At 45.6% G+C, this 17,718-nt stretch overlaps 1 protein-coding gene across 6 annotated transcripts in view; it reads left to right on the top strand.

Annotated features, from left to right (window-relative positions):
- Positions 1-17,718, top strand: part of LOC107396804 (LIM domain-binding protein 3) — a 66,127-nt gene continuing 48,409 nt past the window's right edge. For 3 of the 6 annotated variants that reach the window (XM_015976653.3, XM_070542624.1, XM_070542627.1), the window contains exons 1-2: positions 11,592-11,654; positions 11,735-11,916. In XM_015976653.3, coding sequence (XP_015832139.3) covers positions 11,821-11,916 — 96 coding nt within the window. In that variant the 5' untranslated portion in view covers positions 11,592-11,654; positions 11,735-11,820. Of the gene's footprint in view, positions 249-11,591; positions 11,655-11,734; positions 11,917-12,393; positions 12,532-17,718 lie in introns of those variants that run through there. The other 3 variants (XM_070542626.1, XM_070542625.1, XM_015976652.3) reach the window with 3 other exon arrangements.

The following is a 17,718-nucleotide window of genomic DNA, read 5'->3' as shown; positions in this document are numbered from 1 at the left end:
GGGACCGGAGCAGGATCCCCCGATCACCGCAGGCTGTCAGAGCCACAGTTACCAAACAAATGTTTGCGTTTTAATTTTTTTCTTCCACAGGAGTCGGACAGGTACCGGTCCCGGTAACTCCGCCAGCCGGATCTCCACCTACGGATGAAGCCGCCCTGAAGCTCCGGTAAAGTTGGGATATTTTCACCGTGTTTGCTGGGTTTAATGATCGGAGCGGGCCTGAGGGGCGGAGCTGGAAGCCAGAACAGGTGGGCGGAGTCTCTGTGCGCGTTACATGATAGGAACAGGTGAAGAGAGAGAAAAACAGTTTAGACCAGTGATGGTTGAGGCTTTTTACTAAATCTGACTTCACCAGGACTCAGTTGTCTTTGCTGGTTGGATTTATTTGAACATTTGATCTGCTGGAGATGACAAACTGATCTGAGTTCTGCTAGCAGACAGCTTTCATCACACACCATTAACTCTGAGCTGGTTTCAGACCACATATTGGTTTCCAGTTTGTCCTATGATGGTTTGACTTTTGAACTAAAGGTCAGCAGCTTTTACAGATCTGACATGTAAACATGAATTAGACTCCGGCTGCTATTCCTATCATGTTGGATCGGTGACGAGCCTTACATTTGTTCTTGTTTCTATCTTTATCTTTCTGAATTCAGTTTTTTATGATTTAACAACATTTTTTGCAGAGTTTTGGTGAATTATTGCAAAAATTCTTCACTTTCTGTGTAAGTGAGATCCATTTTTAAAGTGGCTGGAGGTGGGGCATGGCAGAGAATGACTTCTGGGTGGGGTTCCTGCGGTTGCCATGCTGCAGCCAGCAGACCTGGAATGCTGGATTCCTGGCTACTGTGGGTGGGTCTGGTGTGTGGCCTCGACCAGTGGGTCCTAAGCCCTCCCCTGGCAGGATTGCTGCCAGCATGGTGGCAATCGGCCACCTGGTTGCTGCCGACCTATGGTGGGGTGGGCAGGTGCTTTGGGCCATGCTCCTGGGTCCTTCGAGGATGACCTGAGGGTGGGTGCTTGGTCCTAGCAGGCAGTGGTGCTGATGGGGGCTCTCTGCATGGGGTGCCCAGTCCAGAGATGGCGGCTGGCTGCTCATTATCTGTACCTGGTGGTCCACCAGTCTGTCCCTGCATGGAGGTTCCCATCCCCGCTTGGAAATCCTCAGGACGGCTGTTATGGCTCAGGGCTATTTGGGTTTTTCCCTGTGTGTGTGTGTGTGTGTGTGTGTGTGTGTGTGTGTGTGTGTGTGTGTGTGTGTTAGTGCGTGCGCGCGCGTGCGTGTGTGTGTGTGTGTGTGTGTGTGTGTTAGAGAGAGAGAGAGAGAGCAGATGCAGCACTAGATTGCTTCCCAGTTAGACTCTCCCAGCTGATCCTGATGATCAGCTCTGCCAGCAACATAAAAGTCAACCAGCCCTCAGTTCAGGGAGCAGCAGGCCAGGGAGGTTCTCTGTGGTTTGCTGTCTCCTTAGCAGCTTTTGGTTTTGTTAAGTTTTATGTAACAACTTTGGTGGGTGCTTAGGAAACTCTTTGTGTTTAACCGTCAGCCTTTTTAGGTGTAAAGGAAGCTTTACACCTTCGCTTACTTTAAATAAGACATCACTCAGTAAAAAGGAAATTATGTGATGGTCTTTCGTAGTTTTTGTATTAATTTGGTTAGTATGAGAGTTTAGTTGTTAATCGTTTTGCGTTGCTGCTGATGTGTCTTGTTAATCTGTGTTTTGTGTTTATATTTATGTTGTAGTGAACCTGGGTAGGCTCTGCCAATTAATGTAGAGTAATGGTTTAGGCTCTTTTATGAAAGAGGAACCATCCTACATTTTAATTTGTGATATTAATTTGTAATAAATTAATAACCAAATTTTATAGTTTTAAGAAGACTCAAAGGTTGTTTTCATCGATAAACTGTCGATAATATCCGTGGGTCTGTGTTTCAGTTCAATGAAGAGACACGTTTGAAAGTTAAAAGATTTAATTCTTCAAATTAAACTAATGATTTTGAAATGACAAGCATAGGAAATAACAATCAACATTGGCAACTTTGTTGAACAATCCTTAACAGTTGATATTTTAAACTTGCTCAAATAGACCTTGTGTTGAATGTATGAGAATTGAGAATAAGGTGAGATGAATGCGTTTGTGCGTCTGATTTTGCTTCAGGAAGAAACAGGTGTCTGAGTGAAAAGTGATGGTTTGAATAAACTTAGGTTTCGTTGGAAAAGATGCATCAAAAGCTATCTGTCGTGGACTGCCTCACCGTATTCGGACCCTCTTTTAGACCCGGGACGTCAAAGGACGATGTTTCATCCAGGGCACCTTGGCTGCCAGAGAAGACGAAGGTGTCCGACGCTCCGGTCCAGAGATGACCTCGATACACATGATGATGAAGCGTTTGCAGATGCGCTTTCTTAAGTTTAATTTACTCAGAAATCAAAAGACTCTGGACGAGTCTGCGTTAGCTGGTTGCATTTCAGCTATTCCTATCTGGCTTGGCAGGAATAGCGTGAGGGGGGGAGAAAGGAGCCGCAGCCCCGTTCCCCGTTGGCGTTGTTCACAAGTCCTCCCTCTTTCGTTGTCAAACACCGAACTGAATCATGAACTGAAAACTTACCAAAAGCCTTTCTCTTCTCAAAGCAAACGTGTGCGTCAGAGCAAATGTGTTTTGGAGTTTACTGTGAGAGTTTGTGTGTGTGTGAGTGTTTGAGTGAGTGTTTGAGTGTGTGTGAAGGTCGTTACCAAACATCCTCAAAACATTATTTAATTAAGCATTGATTCATTAGTTATTATGATTACCCAAAGCATAATAATCATTCATTTGATTAAAATACATTTATAATGAGTAAAATGGTAAAATGATTATTTAGCATTAATAATAAGGGAAAGGAAGTTTAAGACTTTGTTATGTTATGACTAGCTTTTCCATGAGAACAACATCTTCTGGCACTGCAGGTGTTCAGATGTTATGGTTTCTCCCAGACTCACTGGCGTTCAGGTCTTAATCTGTGGGTGAAAGTTCTCAGCGACCCAGCTGTGACCCAGCCGAGTCAAATGAAACCTTTGGCACAGAAAACCCATATTTCCTCACGTTACAATGTAAATAAATGTTGTTTTGTTACTTTTAACACGAGAACATGCATCCTCACTTGTTACCCCAGGCCCCCTAGACAGCCTGGATTGTAACAACAGCTCTAAGCATAATTGTAACTGCTTTAGTACATGCAGCTCTCCCATCACTGGCACCTCCGGTTAGAATGCTTTTTATTGATTTTAGCTCTGCTTTTAGTACCATAATCCTGAACATTCTTGTAGCCAAGTTGATCAATCTGAACCTCCCCCCTACCACCTGTGGCTGGATCAAAGATTTCCTCACCAATAGCCCACAGGCTGTCAGGTTTGGTGACAGGCAGTCATCCACTCTGATGCTCAGCACTGGTTCCCCTCAGGGCTGTGTGCTAAGCCCCCTGCTGTTCACCATCTACACCCATGACTGCATTCCTATTCATCGCTCTAAAAAGATCATAAAGTTTGCAGATGACACCACTCTTGTACGACTTATCCATAACAACGATGACGTAGCATACAGAGATGAGGTTCGCCATTAATCAGAATGGTGTGATGATCACAACCTCTCTCTTAACATCAAGAAGACCAAGGAGATGGTTATTGACTTCCAAAGGAGTAAAGATGCCGCCCGCCCTCTCTGCATTAAAGGGGCTGAGGTGGAGAGAGTTCCCTCTAAGTTTCTCGGGATTTACATCTGTGAGGATCTGTCATGGACGATCAATACCACTGCCTTGGTCAAAAAAGCACAACAGCGGCTGCACTTCCTGAGGGTCCTAAAGTGGAATAGGCTGCAGACCAACCTCCTGGTGTCTTTCTACGGAGAAATCATTGAGAGCGTGATGACTTACGCTATCCCTGTGTGGTACGCGGGGTGCAAAGTAGCTGACAAAAACAGATACCAGATGGTCATCAGAGCGGCGGTGTCTTCCTTGGACACCATCGCCTTGCAGAGGTGTCTCACTAGAGCAAGGACAATCTCCAGGGACATTTACCACCCAAACCAATACCTTGTTGCCATGCTGCCCTCTGGGAAAAGGTTCAGATCCCTCAGCTGCAGGACCAACAGACTGAGGAACAGTTTCTTTCCCTGGGCTGTTAGAACCCTGAATGGACAGAAAAATAAATACATTGATGCTATTTATTGCATTTTGTACTGTCTTTGTTTTTATTTGCATGGTGCATATTGTACTTGTTTTAGCCATTTTTTTAGCATCTTCAGTGGACACCTAATGTGAAGCGGTAGGAAATTTTGTTGAATGGACTATCATTTAATGACAATAAAAGATATTTACACTGCTCATCTTGACCAGGGCCGGATTATCATTGCAGGGGCCCCTGGGCACAATGTGCTTAGGGCCCTGCCCCCACACCACCACCACCCCACCCCCTCCACCCCACCCGGCCTCCCCCAACATTACTGTCACCCAGTAGCACTTTTTAGATATTTCATAACATTGCCAATATTAAAAATCACTTACTTATGTTGATACAAAAGCATTTACCTCCAGGTCAAAATAGTTTTATAACCTAATCACAAACACTCATACCTGATGATTTTCCTGTTGTGCCCAAGCCCCCACAATGCAGCTCAAAAATTGAGGCCAACCCGGAAGTACCAAAAATTGCAGTTCCACCCTCATCCGCTGGGGGCTGGTGTCAGAAGCGGGCAAATCCTCATTGACTCCCATGTTAAAAATACCAATTTCACAGCAGAAATAAACATGTTTACAGCCTGGTACCAAAACATGTTTTTTGTTTAAATGATCTAGTTTACACTCATGACAACTCTGAGGGGGGGGTGGGGGGGGGGGGGTCTCACTCTTCTGTTTAAGTGTATTAAAAGCCTAAAATTCTGTATAATTAAATGAGCATCAGACCCATGTGACCACAGAGCTAGCTCCATGGAAAGGCCTCAGGAGAGCCTCGGTCTGGCTTGGAAACTGTTCCGGGATTTTGAGTCTCTGCGTTTGTGTATTCTTTTTTGGATATTTTTTGTGCAATTGTTGGATAAAATGACTTGCTGTGGCATTAATTGCACTAATAGAGCGTCCAAGGAGTCTCCACTTCATTTTTTTTTCGGTAAGTAAAATTATATTTATGTATTTTAGGTCACTGCCGAGCTGAGCTTAGATTTTAACATGTACTGTTTAACCATGAAATTTAAATGTAATAGGGTAAAACCCAGTGCATTTAACATAATGCTGCACTTTAGAAAATGGGTTGAAATATAACATGTTGGTGGAGCTGGGTTCCGACTATCAGCTTGTGGAGCTCTCGGGAGACCGATGTTTTCCACCCATTTCTCCCCTCCCCGCAGCTCGGCGCATCTCTGTCTGATCGTGGCTTCTGTCTGCTGCGCGGGCTGCTGGCATTCAGCAGCTTTCAGGAGACCTCTGTGTTCCACCTGGTTTTATCCAGCGTATCTCTGACTCAGAAGCTCTGGTGTTGTGCACAGTTAACTCCGGTTGTAGCTAGGTTGCTACCTCCGTTAGCTTAGCTCCCACCTCCGCGTTAGCTTTGGGTTAGCTTCAGGTTAGCTTGTAGCTAGTTCGACCGGGTGTCGTCAGTTGATCCCAACCTTACAGCCCCACCCTCAGGTCCACCTCTCTTCCCTTTTGTGGAATTGTCTGGGCTTGACGGAACCTGTGACACGGTCATCATGGCGGTGGTGGTCACCTCCCATTTAGCCTCAAAAACATGTTATTGGAGCCTATGGAAATGAATTGTCCAGTATATATGTCGATGGTTGTGCCTCACTCATATGTCTTTCTTCCGCTGTCCTCTCTTTTCTCCTCTTTTTCTGTCTCTCTCTTCCTCACAGTGCTCCTGTCTTCTCTTCTGTCTGTACGAACAAATATGTTTCCAATCTGTGGGACAGTGGGGGCAAGTGAGTCTGCTGTAAAAGAGATCCCACTGTCATACCACAACAGAAAGTAATGCAGGATTGTTTAAAAGTTATTGAAAAGTTTGCAAAGAAGAAATATCTGCATGGTTTTTGTTTGTCTCCTGTCTCCTTCCTCCTCTTGTCTCCTGTTTCCTTCCTCCTCTTGTCTCCTGTCTCCTTCCTCCTCTTGACTCCTGTTTCCTTACTCCTCTTTTTGTCTCCTCTTGTTGGTCTCCTCTCTTGCCTTCAGAAAAACTGCTTTCTATTAGTAAATTCATTTACAATGTCATCAAAGTCCAGATTCCTTACAAGCTGAGATTCAATAGCCATCAGTGACAGTGCACTGAGGCGCTGTTGAGTTTGTGTTGTTCTCAGTTAATTTTTATTCTTGCCATTTGTGAAAATGATCGTTACTCTTCACAATTTGTAACTGATAGAGTTAGAAAAATCTGCAGGGCCACAAACACATTAGGGAAGATGGACTGTAGACTATTTTTAGCCCGAAAACGATCATGGTACTGCTTATATTAAATTATCTATGTGGACTCTCTGGGGATTATTTTGAGCGGAGAGGCGCAGAGCTCTGATCGTTGATGCGCTCCAGACAGATGTGTCCTGAGCACGGCCACAGTAACATTATCAGTGTCTCCACCTCAAAAACAAATTTAACACACGATAGTTCATGTTGGCTCATATCCTTTCATGCATTCTGTTTTTTATTTGTGTTTGATGTGTTTCGCTGCTGCGGAGCGAGCACATCACCTGTTTCATCCTCTGGTGACTTCACCGCAACGGTGTGGCCAGCGCGCACTCCGCTATGTTTGCGGTCGGTAGATCTTTTAGAACTGCAGTTCAAAGGTAACTCATGAGGTGAAAATATGAAGCCAGATAGCAGTTTTTCTTCAGGATTGAGAGGAGATACAGGAAGATAATAAACAGGCAGGACAGAAAAATAGTCAAATAAAAACAAGTTCATTTTTGTACCTGGTAGCAACAAACAGACACCACTGAAGGTAATCAGAAGTGAGGAACAGAAAATGAAATGGTTTTTTCAATGTTTAGATCAGCAGGAACTCTGAGAGGCAGCAGGCGCATCAGTGAGTTTGTGGCCGCTGTGCAGGGGGAGAGGGGAGAGGGCTGAAGCAGGCAGTAAAGATGCAAAAACTACCGTTGTTAAAAGAAATGTCTGTTAACTTAGAAAATGTGGGCGCAAGTTTAATTACTTGTTAACTTTTTTCTCCAATGTTAAGACTGCAGAAAAAAAAGACTGCTGCTCGCGTGGGCCCCCTTGTGGTTGTGGGCCCCTGGGCCTGTGCCCAGTTTGTCCATATGATAATCCGACCTTGATCTTGACCGCTTCCCCCAGTTTTAATGCATATTAGACACATTCACCTCACTGCAACCTATACATTACAACCCTCACACCCACAACATTAGTCCACCTGGGTGAGAGGTGATGTCTGACACTTCTGCCTTTTGTCAATGTGGCAGGGCTGGGGGTCTGGAGCTAGAGCTGTTGCGGGGATTGATGGGGACCCACGGGTTGGGGTATTGTCTGGAGGCCTTGGCCCGTGCTGTGGCATGGTAGGTTGCTGTTGGCTTAGGATTGTGGGCATCTTGGGCTGCCTGCTGCTTGTGGGGTGTTTCCAGAATAGCCCTCTGGGCTGGCTGACTGGTGTCGATCCTGTGGTGCTTATTGGCATGCGTGGTCCCAGACTCTGGCACTGTTGGGACCTGGGCTGTTGTGGAGCAGCCCCTCCCTCATCATATACACCAAATTAAAAAAGAAAACCAAGCAACATTATTGGTGACAAATCTACTTTCATACACCCACAAGCACTTGGTGATTCATACAAACAGTTTAGACCTCCACAGATAGATAACCACATTCACATATATTATATAAGATATACACACACAGAAATGTACACACTACTACAAATATGGTGAGTAATACTATACAACAGTTTAAATTTCTTTTCATTCTTGTAGATTTTTCTGTGATGACCTCGCTCTTTAGTTCTGTCTGTTTGTTTGCTGTGTACTGTTGTCCCTCCGTTCCCCCTCTCTTTTCTCCCTGCCTGTCCACTCTGTTGCAGTGTTATTTTTGACAAGAATTTTTAATTTAGTTTTAGTCTTTTGACTAAAACTCTTGAATTTTAGTCACAAATGAGTCATACAAGTTGCTTTAACTTTAGTCTTATTTTATTCTACTAAAACACAAGTACAGTACTGGTCAATAGTTTGGACACACCTGTCTCGTTCAATGTGTTTTCTTTATTTTCATGAACATTTATATTGGGACTCACTGAAGGCATCAGAACTTTGAATGAACACATGAGGAATTATGTACTTAACCAAAAAAAGGTGAAATAACTGAAAACATGTTTTATATTGTATTTTCTTTTAAAAAGCCGCCCTTTGCTCTGATTGCTGCTTTCTACACTCTTAACATTCTCTACGTGAGCTTCAAGAGGTACCCCTTCAAGACTGATGGGAAACCATTTCAGTTGACTACGTCTTCCCGCTGCTGAATAATCTACTCCTGCCACCATAACGCTTTATAACCAGGAGAAACCCTGACTGTGAACTCACCAAGGAAATAATTTTTCAGATGGTCACATCTAATATCTTTCCTACCAGCTGTGGACAATTTCTCCTTTTTGCCCGGTGGCAGCTGGTGTATATTTCTTTTCTTTTTTTTGGGGTGGGTGGGTGGGGGTGGGGGTACGGGGGGGGGATTGTTGCAAGTGAGTTTTTCAGATGCGCTAACCACACATCACCACTAGGAGATGCCAAATTACCATTTTCATGCGTCACACAAATTGAACCCAAGAAACTGGTACCAGGTCCGAGCACTTCCAGCACTAAAGGTGTTCCAAAAGCATTCTTAAAATTCACCAACATGTGCAAACTGCACGTATACTTAATAGGAGGAGACTCATCTAAACAACAGAATCCAATTTTTCTACCTCAACAACACACAATGACAATAAGCTGCTAAACGAAAATCAAAACAAAGCTAATTTCATGAAGTCAAAAGCACAAATTCAGTCTTACCACTGCTGATTTATTGTCATAAGAATCTATGTTAAAGAAAAAAAATCTACTAGGTTTGTGTAATCCTCTGTCCCAACATCACACTGAGCTGATTCCTGACTGTTTTGGGCTGTTTTCTACCCGCTGGGGAGTGTTCACAAATCTCCAACACCAAATTCCATAATTTTCCAGTTTTCCATAATAAAAACTCCACAAGGTGTGCTCAGCTGCTCTACAACGAACAAGAATGGTGAAATAAAATATTTTCAGGGGTGGGACTGTAACGTGTTTATTAATTCATTAGAAAAAAAATTGTGAGACACAAACTTCTGGAACAATAAACATATCAACAAATTAATTAATTAATTAATCAATTTCCCTCTGGGATTAATAAAGTAGTTTTGAATTGAATTGAATTAATGAGTTTTGATTCTAAGGCAGAATGTTCAAACTCAATGATGTCACAAGGGGAGGGTCAACCAAAGTTAAAGGTATTAAATAGAAAACTTGAGATAAGCACAAATAAAAAAAGCAAAACTGAGATGGTTTTATTGCTGATGTTGTTGCCACGGTAACTTGAAATGCCAGCAAAGTAACAGCACACGTCCCCAGACCGAGCGGGTGGAGGTTTGAAATGCCTTTAACTGGTTTAAACGTGTTTAGTTGATCTGAAAGCTGCGGCCGTAAAAGCTCTTTATTACTTGCAGCTGTCTTTATTTTGTTGGAGTGTTTTGTGCTTTCACCAGCTCCTAATGTCTCCAGGTAGCTTGAATGTGTGAATCCCGCTCTTTAACCTTTAACCAGCCTGCAAAATCTCTCTGTCAGATTCCTCTCTGCCACAAAGGCAGCTAAACTTAGCTGCTGATACACAACGCTGTTCTGGGATCAGTCTCCGGGGCTCAGCTGACGCCTCCACAGAACAACCTCCATACATGAAGAAAGCAGAAGCTCCTCGGGGTCATTAGATGGTTTCACATTCAGCTCTGTCGAGGACACACACAAGGAAAGGTTTACTCTAGATGGAGATTTAATGGAAGCTGACTCTGGATCAGATCAGGATGAGAACCAGGAAAAGCTTCTTATCACGAAGTTTGGTTTATGATCCAAAACTCAGCTCTTCCTACAGCAGACATTTCTGAGGCAGCATCATTGTTCTGCTGCTAAGACCCACCACACCTCCAATAGATGATTCCTCCACAGCTGAAAATAGTCCCAGCAAATGCGACGTTCCCTCCAGTCCAGTTACAACCCACACCAGACTCTGTGGTCGTCACCTGCGGTGACACACAGGTGTGTGTGTTCATGTCCAACAGGATCTCCTGAACTGCTGAGTGGATACAGGATCATTATCCTGCCGTAGTTTTGTGGATTTGAGAGCAGTAATTGTTGTTTTTATGCTCAGATGTTATTCTGCTCTCTCTCAAAACTCTGTTCAGACTAACGAAATCTCATTGTGTGTTCATAGATGTTTTACTTGCTCTTAAAAATGGTCTCCTCTGCTCTTTAATCCATACAAACATTTGTCTCTGGAGCTTCAGCTCCCTCTGTGCTCCTAAAACCTGCTCCTGTGGATTATTTTGGTGCTCTGGGACTGAAGCGGCCCATCCAGCTGGTGTGAGTGCGTAAAGTGTCTCCATTCTCAAGTCTGGAGATCTTTTGCACCTTTGATCCACACTTCAGTTGGGAATCTCGACGGTCCAAGTACATTCTGCAGCGGACTTTAGGTCGGGGTATTGCGACTGGGCCTTAGATGATCCTGCCAAAAGTTTCCCAGCCAGTAGGAAACCACATATGATGTGGACCAATGAGCTTGTTGCAGTCTTCTTCTGGGTGCGCTCGTTTTACTGACCTACTCATTCAATGCACCCCTAAAGTTTGGGCAATAAGTAAAACCTTTCCAAACAACTCTTCTTCCCAACAAATGACAATGGGCGATAAGTTGGCGGATGTGACACACAGCGATCCACCAATCACAATCATCACTAATCAGTTTGTGGAGGCAGATCATGGGATCCCGATTTCCAGATGTAACTGAATACCGTGCCACAGCTGGTTCAAGCTACACAGGTGAGAATAGGGGCACTACTTTGAACCACAAGCACACCCAGAAAAAGACTGTGACAAGCTCATTGGTCAGCATCATATCTGAGCCCAAAAATAACAATCACTGCTCTCAAATCCACAAAAGACACTCCTGACTGAAGGCAAGATAAAACTCCCTTTGGAGCATCAGCTACCGTTTGTAACATCTAGGAGTGTTTAACACTCTTTAGCTCTAATGTTGACGGGATGATGGTTGAAATAACTCCAGAGGCTGCTGACCTTTTACCCATCGCACACTCTCAGCTCGTGACCTTTCAGCTCTGGCTTCATCTCCGTGGAGATAACGAGATGTTTCCTGGCATGGCTCCTGATTGGGTCCGAGGGAAACCCTGTGCCCCGCTGGATGGGGTTTGGGGGGGGGGGGGCTCAGAGGGGAGTCTGGAAGAATCTGCTGGGTCTAAATTAACCCGGTGAATCACGGTGATGCCTGGCATACCAGGTGTCCCCTTTCACACCATATAAGTCCACCCCCCCTTCCTCACCCCTCCTCACCCCTACACCCCCTCCCACAATGCCACAGTGCTATCTCTGGCTATTCTTAGGCTGTCACTTCAGCTGCAAGCAGGCAGGTTCCTCTTCTTTCTCGTCTTTCCTTCACTTTGTTCATTTGATTCTTTCTCCTCATTTCCCTGTGCCCTCTTTCAGAGCCTCGTCCCGTCTCTCCATCACCACGGGGGTGTCAGTCACAGGTCTGCTGGACCTTTGGAGGATCTTTTTAGTTTTCTTGAAGAATGAGCTCCTACACTGTGACCCTGCCAGGCCCTGGGCCCTGGGGCTTCAGGCTGCAGGGGGGGAAGGACTTCAACATGCCGCTGACCATCTCCAGGGTAAGAGACAGCCCCGGGTTCCTGCTTCTTCTTCATAAGTCTATCACATTCCTATCTGGAGGTCAGGGAGATGGGATTCCTAAATGCTCAGGTGGATGCCCGAGTTCATTAGAGTCTCAATGAATCAGAGCAAATATGTGACTTGTTGTTCAAAAGCTGCTCATTTCCTTCCAGTTTCTCATTGATTTTATGTCCTGATGTAGCTTTGGGTCCAGGCTGGTGGGATTAGGCTCTGTAGCCCCCAGTGGCCCCTGAAAGCAGAGCCTCGGGTCTAAAACTGGAGCTGGTTTTGGTTTTCAGAGCCTCGTCTCTGAATAGACGGAGAGAAGAACCTTCTGTCTGAGCTCACAGGAGAACGGCTTACATGTTTGACCCTCGGCTGGGGGTGTCAGGCTCTTGGCTGCCCTGAACCCTGCATGAGAGGGACGGGGCAGCTCAGGTTCACTCCTCGCAACATACAGGAGATATTTTGGCTCAGAGGAGGAAAACTGGCTTGTTTTGTGTTTCGTTCTGGCAGTCTAGAGTCTGTTTGAGTGAGATTTGCTGCAGATGCACGACGGGTGACCCGAGCTATGGTGCGTGTCTGATTCAGTGAGTCGTTTTGTTTTTCTAAAGGTGAGTGGGTCCGTTTTGGTTTGTGACTCTGTTTAGTTATGAGGTGCAGCGTTATTATTGGCTGCAGGTGCAGCGAACGCTGCCTGGCTGATGATAGACACAGCTCAGGAACAAAAGAGCGATAGCTAACTCGTAATTTATTCCTTCCAATTTCTGATTAACTTCAAATGTTAAATTCTGGAAACAAAGTTTGTACATGGAAGGTCTGCTAGTGGGAATGAAGTTAGTGATGGTGAGTTCACTGACAGGAGACAAAGTCTGATCGTTCAGTTTCTGATCGGCTGATCACTAATTAGTCATACTGAACAATTCCAGGTACCAGATGATGCATCTCTATGAACGATGAATGAAAGGATTTGTATTTGATATAGCACCTTCTAGAGTCGTGGAACCCCCCAAGGCGCTTTACAACGCAATCAGTCATTCACACGCTGGTGGGGATGAGCTACTTTGTAGCCACAGCTGCCATGGGACACGACAGAGGCGAGGCTGCCATACACAGGCGCCTCCGGTCCCTCCGACCACCACCAGCAGGCAATGGGGGGGGGGGGGGGGGGGGGGGGGGTTAAGTGTCTTGCCCAAGGACACAATGACAGCAACAGTCTGAGTGGGGCTCGAACCTGCAACCTTCCGATTACGGGGCGAGCACTTAACTCCTGTGTGACTTCTTTGTCTTTGAAGATTGAGTGAATGCCCGATCCCCAACACAAACTGATGTCTAACTATTCTGATCGTGAAACATTTCTGAACCAAATATTGAACTTTATCACAAAAAAATATTTTTTCTGACAGACGTTTCTCCCAGTCAGAAAAGATCCTTTACAACTTCAATAAACAATACGTCTGCTTACGAACAGTCCAGGTTTAAGATAAAAACACCTTCAGGTCATTCTTTCGCCGCATGTTCAGACAACAGGACGTGATATTTTAGCTTTTAGAATCAGTTTGTTTGGGACCAGAGAGCAAGGAGACCCTTTCATCAGCCCTGTTTAAAACAGCAGTTGCTGCTTGTGAACGCTCTCTGTGCACCTCTGATTGGTGATCACCATGACCTGTCCTGACCCGCAGTGATGGAATAACGCTGTTATTGTTGTATTTTAGTAACAAGTAATCCGATTCTTTGTGTGTCCATTACTGGTGCGGTGCTGTAACTCAGCAGCGAGGTGTGCTGAAGCTGCTAGGGAGCTAACATCCAAACGCATCACGACCAGTGAGGAGCAAGGAAGACGTGATCACAAACTTCCCCCGTTCTTTCATCCCTCATCACGATCTTCTACCCTCCTCCAGTCCTCCGACTGGAACCAGTTAATGCTGTTAGTCCCGCTGCAACACTGGTTCTGTTGGAACACCTCTCAAGTGTTACTAGAACTCTTCAGCTTCACAACTTCTGACCCAAGTTTGCAAACTTTAGTCCTTGATCAGATTTGTGTTGTGTGTTCATTTTACAAACATTTGTTTTTATTTCATCACAAGCAGGCTTAGTTTACTTAGCTCTACCGTGCTTTTCCACATCAGCTGTCATGAACGAGTCTCGTGTAGATCCACCTTTTCTACCGTAAAACACAGAAATCTTTCTGTTTGCTCATGTAAATTTTATCTGATTAGACGACATATCACACAGCAATTACGTGTCTCATTCAGTTATTCAGTTTCATAATAAATGACTGGACACATTTATGGACTCTGTGGGTTCTGGCGATTCCCAGAACAACTGTGTCCACCACCACTCGGACATCCCCGGTCGGGCTGGAGAGAGACGGGTTCTGGTTTATGATATTTCACCTCCTTTTCTGTTTATTATGAGTTCTTTCTGAAAAAACACCAACAGAAACAGACAGATGAATTTAAAACACTTGATAATTATTTACTTACTGCACCTTTGAAAAGCTCCCGTCACAACCCTGACTTTAATTCCAATGATCTTTAACCCCTCGGTCTGTGCAGTTCCTGGTGACAAAAGAAGAGAACAATGTAGGAAATGTGCTTCAGAGTGCTGATTTCCTGAGAACCAAAAAAACTTTTTTGAGTGAATTTTAATCTGTGAGCAAAAAAATGGATGGATAGATGGATGGACGGACAGATGGATGGAAAAAAGAAAACAGAAAAAACAAACTATTGACAGCGACATTGAGACACGGGTTGCTGAAATGCAAAAGAACCAAAGTTGCAGAGGTTACAAATGCGGTCGGGAGGTCCCCGTCTGAAATAAATAAAAAAATTGAATATGATAAATCGTAGAGCAGTGAGTTGTTCTGTTTGAAGTTAGTTTGATTTGGAAATGTTCTCTGAGAGTGCAGCTTCTTCTGAGCTGTCATTCAGTCTGGTTACCTTGGCGATGTGTGTATGTTTGAGGAGCAGAGGAGAGTCTTGGGGGGGTTCCCTGTGTTGTAATATAGAATATGGACTGGAATCGGATTTGTGCGGTTTGTCTAATCTACTTGAGGAATCAGTTCAGATCTGCCAAATCCTCCATTAACACCAGATCAGCCATGCTACAATGTGAGATTCCCATCAGTCTCAGATGTCTTTTATAGGTTTTAGCGCCAGTTGTGTGGCACAGCTGTGTTTCCAGTGAAATATTTGTTTACTGGTAAAAATAATTAGTGAATGAGGAACGTATGTGATACCTTGGCGGTTCCACCGTTCTACCACTAGATGCTGTTCCTACGCATGGTCTGAGATTTTCTCATGTTTAAGAACATTTTCACTCACAAGTACAACATGATGAATACCACACAATGTGTTAATTAGTTTATAAGCATGACAAACACACAGATCTGTGCGTAAGTACGAATGATAAAAGAGGACCTTGGTGATACTGCAGGTTAGAGGCCAGCGGCCATTTAAAATGGAGCTTTAAAGCCGTATGATGAGACAGTTTAGATTCGTCTTCATGGGATCTGGATCTGGGTCTAGATCAGGACCAGGATCTGAATCTGGATGTGGATCTGGACCAAGATCAGAATTATGATCTGGATCTGGATCTAGATCAGGATCTGGGTCTGGATCAGGACCAGAATCTAGGTCTGAATCTGGACCCGGATCTGAATCTAAATATGGATGTGGGTCTAGATCAGGATCTGGGGCACGATTTGGATCAGGATTTGTGTCTGGATTAGGATCAGGAATTTGGTCTTGATCTGGATCTAGATTTGGGTCCAGATCAGCATCTGGTTCTGGATCATTATTTGGATCAGGATCAGGATCTGGATCTGGATCTAGATCAGGATCAGGTTCTGAATCTGGATCAGGACCAGAATCTAGGTCTGAATTTAGGCTAGGATCAGGATTAGGATCAGGATCTAAACCTAGATCCAGATCCTGATATGAATATGGATCAAGATCTGAGTCTAGATCGTTGTTGTCTTCCTCCGCTTATCCGAGTCCGGGTCGCGGGGGCAGCAACCCAACTAGGGAGCTCCAGACCGTCCTCTCCCCAGCCACCTCCACCAGCTCCTCCAGCAGGACCCCAAGGTGTTCCCGCACCAGATTGGAGATGTAACTTCTCCAACGTGTCCTGGGTCGACCCGGGGGGCCTCCTGCCGGCAGGACATGCCCGAAACACCTCCCCAGGGAGGCGTCCAGGAGGCATCCTGACCAGACGCCCAAACCACCTCAACTGACTCCTTTCAATCCGGAGGAGCAGCAGTTCTACTCCGAGTCCCTCCCGAATGTCCGAGCTCCTCACCCTGTCTCTAAGGCTGAGCCCGGCCACCCTACGGAGGAAATTCATTTGGCTGCTTGTATCCGCGATCTCATTCTTTCGGTCATTACCCAAAGCTCATGACCATAGTACGTAGATCGACCGGTAAATCCAGAGCCTGGCTTTCTGGCTCAGCGCCCTCTTCACCATGACAGATCGGCTCAGCGTCCGCATCACTGCAGACGCTGAACCAATCTGCCTGTCAATCTCCCGATCCCTCCTACCCTCACTTGAGAACAAGACCTCGAGATACATAAAGTCCTCCACTTGAGGTAGGACCTCTCTCCCAACCCGGAGTTGACAAGCCACCCTTTTCCGGTCAAGAAACATGGTCTCAGATTTGGAGGTGCTTATCCTCATCCCAGCTGCTTCACACTCGGCCGCGAACCTACCCAGCAAGAGCTGAAGGTCAGAGCTGGATGAAGCTAGAAGGACCACATCATCCATTAAAAGCAGAGAAGAGATTCTCCTGCCACCAAACTCGACACACTCCACACCACGGCTGCGCCTAGAAATTCTGTCCAAAACTGTAATGAACAGAACCGGTGACAAAGGGCAGCCCTGGCGGAGTCCAACCCTCACCGGGAACAGGTCCGACTTACCACCGGCTATGTGGACCAAACTCACTCTCCTCTGGTGAAGGGAGTGAATGGCCCTTAACAGAAAGCCACCCACCCCATACTCCTGGAGCATCCCCCACAGGGTGCCCCTGGGGACACGGTCATAAGCCTTCTCCAAATCCACAAAACCCATGTGGATTGGTTGGGCAAACTCCCATGCCCCCTCCATCACCCTTGCAAGAGCTGGTCCACAATTCCACGGCCGGGACAAAAACCACATTGCTCCTCCTCAATCTGAGATTCAACTATCGGTCGGACCCTCCTCTCCAGTGCCTTGGAGTAGACCTTTCCAGTGAGGCTGAGGAGTGTGATCCCCCTATAGTTGGAACACACCCTCAGGTCACCTTTCTCAAAGATGGGGACCACCACCCCGGTCTGCCACTCCACAGGAACTTCCCCTGATGACCATACAATGTTGCAGAGACCTGTCAACCATGACAACCCTACAACATCCATAGCCTTGAGATACCAGGACAAATCTCATCCGCCCCTGGTGCTCCACCGCTGTGTAGTTGTTTGACTACCTCAGCAACTTCTGCCCCCGAGATTGGACAGTCCATACCCAGGTCTCCCGGCTCTGGTTCCTCCTCAGAATGTGCGATAGGTGGGATTGAGGAGCTCCTCTAAGTATTCCTTCCACCGTCCAACTATAGCCCCAGTTGACATCAGCAGCTCCCTATCCCCACTGTACACAGTGTGAGTGAGTTGCTGCCTCCCTCTCCTGAGGTGCCGGACAGTTTGCCAGAACCTCTTTGGAGCCAATTGATAGGCTTTCTCCATGGCCTCACCAAACTCCTCCAACGCCCGATATTTTGCCTCGGCAACTGCCACTGCTGCACCCCGCTTGGCTATCCAGTACCTGTC

The sequence above is a fragment of the Nothobranchius furzeri genome, chromosome 12 (assembly GCF_043380555.1).
Source record: "Nothobranchius furzeri strain GRZ-AD chromosome 12, NfurGRZ-RIMD1, whole genome shotgun sequence".
NCBI lineage: Eukaryota > Metazoa > Chordata > Actinopteri > Cyprinodontiformes > Nothobranchiidae > Nothobranchius > Nothobranchius furzeri.
Note: the sequence above shows the minus strand (reverse complement) of the source record. Positions and strands in the feature narration are given on the sequence as shown.